Consider the following 4,864-nt stretch of genomic DNA (forward strand, 5'->3'; position numbering starts at 1 on the left):
GTCTCTGCGCAGATGGTATCTCTGAAAGGATGGATGCCCGCGGAGGGTTCTGCCGGTGGTGCAGCCCTGCGTTTCACCCCCTTATTAGCACCTGCAGTCCCTTCCCTCTGCGCCCTCAGGGGTTCAGAGGTTTCCCAGTGCTTTGCCGGGATCGGAGTCACAACGGGAGGTGGTTGTGGACGTTACCCCTCGGGTCCTCTGCACAGAGCCCTGGCTGCTGGGTCTCAGCAGGACTCCCCAGACCTCCTGCTTGTCCCTGGGCTCCCCTTAGCTGTAGTAGGAAGGGCAGCGGGGTGAAACGCCAGTGCTGGCAGGGCAGAGCCCCGGCTGGCAGGGTATGGGGCGGAGACCCTGGGTTGGCTGCTCATAAAGCATTGAGCTGCACTGCCAGTGGAATCAAGTCGAGCAGAGCCCTACCTGTGGAACCAGCATGGGGGAGGAGGACCAACAGCAGGAACATCCCTGTCTGTCTGCCATCATCCACCTGATCCCCTGGAATGAGGGGGATTGGCCTGGAGACTTGGGGACATCGCTGAGCCCCCATGCCAGCCTGGCACAGGGCTGCTCCAATTTGCCATTCCACGTCTGGGCCCATTTTCCAGAGAGCTCCTGCAGCTCCCAGCCAGCCAGCCCGTATCACACAGCGGGACAGTCGCCCTCACAGCACTGCAGGACGCTGCTGCTGCTCCAGAACTCCCAGCATTTGCCATCCACTCTGTGTTGTTCCAGGGTAGACATCCTCAGTGGGGCCATTTGCACCCCCAGCCCCCAGCTCTCCATCCCTCTGCCTGCCACGTGCTGAAGAACAGCCAAGACAGCTTCCCAGGCTCCTCCACCTCATTCCTCAATCCACCACCCAATATTTCACCACCCACCTCAGTGAAATGTATATTTCCCTTTTAAGAGCTCTCCTAGAATAATATATTTTTTTATTATCGTGACAGTGAGGGCTCCCGTTGCCGTGGTTACGTGGCCTTTGCTAGAGCAAGAGCTTTCTGGGTGTTTGAAATTCTGGTATTTCTCCTGACCTAAGAGGTTTGATTCTTTTTTAATTTGGTATTTATTCCCATTATCATCATTTGAAACAACAGGTCATTTATATCGCATATGGATATGTCACCACCACGGTGAAGGGCTCAGAAATAAGCTTCTGCTGTGAAAAGGAATGTTTTTTAGTAGGGGGAAATCTACTTTGCAGCACTTATCAAACACAGTACAACAAAACCACAGAAACTCTGATAGGATCTCTGCTGTATCTCTGCACATTGCACATCAAATCCCATCTCTGGCTGGAGAGCAAACCTCTGCTTTCTGGCTGTCAGCTCAGCTGTTCTGAGCTCCCCAGCCTCCCAAGTCCTGATCTGATCTAGAACACATAGAGAGAAGTTAAATGCATATATTAAATAGAGATAGACAGATAAATATACAGATGGATGGATGGATGGATGGATGGATGGATGGATGGATGGATATATAGACAGACAGACTGAGAGATGGATAGATGGATGGATGGTTAGATGGACAGATACATGGATAGACAGACATAGACAGACAAATGGATAGATAGATGAAAAGATAGATAGACAGGTATAAAGAGATATATAGACAGATGGATAAAGAGATAGAGAAACAGATTAATTGCTTGATAGACATGGACAGAAAGGTAGATAGATTGACTGATAGATGGATACACAGACAATAGATAGATGGATAGATAAATGGATAGATGGACAGATAGATGGACAGACTGATAGATGATAGATAGACTGATAGACAGGTAGGTAGATAAGTTGTAGAGCTGGGATAAAAACATCTGGATTTCCTTGGCCTTTTGATGATTTTCCCCCTGTTGTTTTAATGGCAGCATCCATACCAGCTGCTTCATTCAGGAGTGAGGAGGACAAAGGTGTTACCTGTGGGCTCGGTTCCTTCTGTGTCACCTGGGCCAGACATGCAGCATTAGCTCCATTTGCTTCCCTTCGTTTTAACTGAAAACCCTAAGATAAGGAAGGGGGGGGTGTAGCATGGGGGCTGCAGGGTGGGAAGGGACCCTGCACACACTGTGTGCTCAGCACCCTGGCAAGAAGGGCTGATAAACAAAAAAGCTCCAGCACAAACAGCAGGGGTTGGGATGGGATGGGATGGAATGGGGTAGGGTGGGATGGGATGGGATATAGGCCTGGCTGCTGGCTGATAGGGGCCAGCACACGCGTGCTTTGGCAAATGAGTTCTTTGATCCCCGCTCCCTGCAGCGCACTGTCTGCGAGGAAGTTTTCATTTGGGCTCTCCAGTGTGAGAACCAGTTGTAAATATCAGCACAAAAGCTCCGATGTAAGCGTTGGGCTGCCTTGTTTGATTATGGCTCTGAAAGGTCAGCGCTGACTAATGAGGAGCACAAGCAGGGGGGAGCAGGGAGCCTCCTCTGCTTCTGTTTGCCATCCATTTCCCTGCTCTCACTCCACCACCCCATTGACCTCTGCTCCTCGAGTCCTGCTGGTGCCATACAGCCTCAGCCACGCCGCACTGCCAGGGCCAGAAGGGGCTGGGAAAAATCCCCAACCCATCACCAGCACTGAACACAAAAAATCCAAGGAAGCAGAGGTCCATCTCCAAACAGAAAGCTTGTTCTGCAGCTATGGAGTGGGATGGCAGTTTGTGGGAGATCTGCTCAGGACTGGGAGCGATTCCCTCTTTTATCAGTGTGAACCCAATGGCTGCAGGGCAGAAAGGGAAGGGAAACAGCAGCAACAGTTTTTTTCCTTGCACAGACGCACTTTTGATCATAGAAAAATGCACCACCTGTTTCTGAACCGTGGCACTGATTTGACAGTGACGTAGTTGGGGGTTTTGTTTCTTTTTTCTTCTTTTGGAAATCCAGTTTGCATGGGACAGCACTGTGCCATACAACGCAGGGTCTGCTCACCTGCATCCTGCCCTATCAAGAGCCCACGTGGAGCCCACATCCCCCCCTCCCACTTGTCCCAGTGGAAGTCCCTCAGAGTCAGTGCTGGGTGTGAGCTGCGAGTTTATTTGACCAAAATCAGACAAGAAGAGGCATTTCCATGCAGAAACTTTTGGTTTGTGACACGTTTCCCAGCAGCCACCTGGCAGCCCTCCCCCCAGAACCAAGAAATAAAATGATGCGGAGTTGGCAAAGTCAAACAAAGCGCCCAACCATCCCAAAGAAAAGCAGCTCCTGTCGCACGCTGCGACATGGAACGATTTGGCAAATTGTGCTGATCTGCAGCTCCTGTCCATCCGGCCCCCAGAGCTGTGCTGTGCTGTGCTGGGGGCAGGCAGACCCCAATGCCTGTGCTGGGGGACTCGGGTGGACGAGTGCTGCCCCATCAGCATCTGCACCGGGGGTGATATAAATATAAAACTTCCATACAAATGGGTTCTTTGTACAGAAAATATCATCTCAAGGCACTCGAGCGGTGTCCACGGGGCTGCTCAGACCGAGCGCTGCAGGGAGGGATGGAGGCACGGGGCCATCAGGCACTGCCACCCTCAGGATGGCACCGGGATGGCATCACCCTGCGGGGGGCTGCGTCCCAACCGGGGGGCTTCGGGCTGGAGGTGGCCTGAAGGGAGGTGCATAGATGTGGTGGGGGCCGGGACCCCGCTCTGGATTCACGCCAGCAGCCCCAGCCGGGTCACCTTGGCCGAAAGGAAGGAGTGGATGATGAACACGATGGTTTTGGGGCAGGAGTGAAGGTCCAATTGCTGCAAGAAAGGAGCAGAGGGACGTTTGCAGTGAGAATTGTCGAGGAGCGGGCGGCTTTGTGCTGGCGGAGGGGAGGGATCTGGAGGAGCTGCAGGGGACGAGGAACCCCCCAAAGTCCCCTCAGCCTCCCGGGGGCGTAGGGTGGCGCCCACTCACGATCTCTCCCTCGGGGCCTCCGAAATCCAGGTAGAGCATCTTGGTGCCGTCGTCCGAGGACATCTGCAGCTTTTCGAAGGGCTGTTGGAGCAGCACGGTCCTGCTGAGCCCCGGCTCCGTGGCGGAGATGGTGAAGCCTTTGTCGATGTGGATGGACAGGATGCACTCCTGCCCTTTCCAGGTGCACGCTGCGGACGCGGACGCGCTCAGCACGGCGATGCGAGCGCACCGCTCCACCCATGGCCCCGCCGGGACCCCAACCCCGTACCTGCGGACACCTCCTGAGCGAGCTCGGCGGCGCCGTGGGTGCCGTCCACCAGCAGGCGAGTCCAGAGCGCCAGCTCTCGGGGGCTTTCCAGGCTGAAGAGGTGGCTCTGCACTCCCAGCCTCGTGCCGGCCCGCAGCGCGAACGCCAGCTCCGCTTCCAGCAGCGCCGAACCCTTGGCGGGCCCCGAGTGCACCAACCTGCGGCACGGCGCTCAGCACCGCGCGGCCGCCAGGGGGCGCCGCAACACCGCCCGTGGGACCCGCCGCGCCCGCGCACCGTGCGCGCCCCCGCGCCGAGAGCGGCTGCCGCTGCCGTATTCTAAGTTCTGCCGGGACGGCGGGACACCGACACCGTTCCCAGCAACCTGCCACCACCCCACGGACGCTGCCGCTATCTCCAGGGTCCTGACACAACTCGCAGACACTGCCAACGCTCTAGGACGCCGCTGTCCCCCCGGGGCTCCGCCACCCCGCATGGACATCACCACTGCTCCTGGGACACCAACGCCGCCCTGCAGCACTGCTTCCAGCTTGGGATACCACCGCCTCTGGGACGCCACCACCACCCCAGGACACCAGTACCACAGCCCACCACCACCATCCCTGGATGCTACCACCAGCCAAGATGCTGACACCTGTCCTAGACACTGCCAGCACCCCAGAATATCACCACCTCTGGGACACCAACACCATCACCTGGGACACCACCACCAC

At 56.0% G+C, this 4,864-nt stretch overlaps 1 protein-coding gene across 2 annotated transcripts in view; it reads right to left on the reverse strand.

Annotated features, from left to right (window-relative positions):
• Positions 1–3,008: 3,008 nt before the first annotated feature.
• Positions 3,009–4,864, reverse strand: part of SNTA1 (syntrophin alpha 1) — a 9,009-nt gene continuing 7,153 nt past the window's right edge. The window contains exons 6-8 of one of the 2 annotated variants that reach the window (XM_042883711.1): positions 4,152–4,243; positions 3,884–4,071; positions 3,009–3,726 (exon numbers count right to left, since the gene is read on the reverse strand). In XM_042883711.1, coding sequence (XP_042739645.1) covers positions 3,634–3,726; positions 3,884–4,071; positions 4,152–4,243 — 373 coding nt within the window. In that variant the 3' untranslated portion in view covers positions 3,009–3,633. Of the gene's footprint in view, positions 3,727–3,883; positions 4,072–4,151; positions 4,349–4,864 lie in introns of both variants that reach the window. The other variant, XM_042883709.1, reaches the window with a different exon arrangement.

This window comes from Lagopus leucura, unplaced genomic scaffold (genome assembly GCF_019238085.1).
Source record: "Lagopus leucura isolate 7727_CA_CO unplaced genomic scaffold, USGS_WTPT01 Super-Scaffold_100039, whole genome shotgun sequence".
Classification (NCBI taxonomy): Eukaryota; Metazoa; Chordata; class Aves; order Galliformes; family Phasianidae; genus Lagopus; species Lagopus leucura.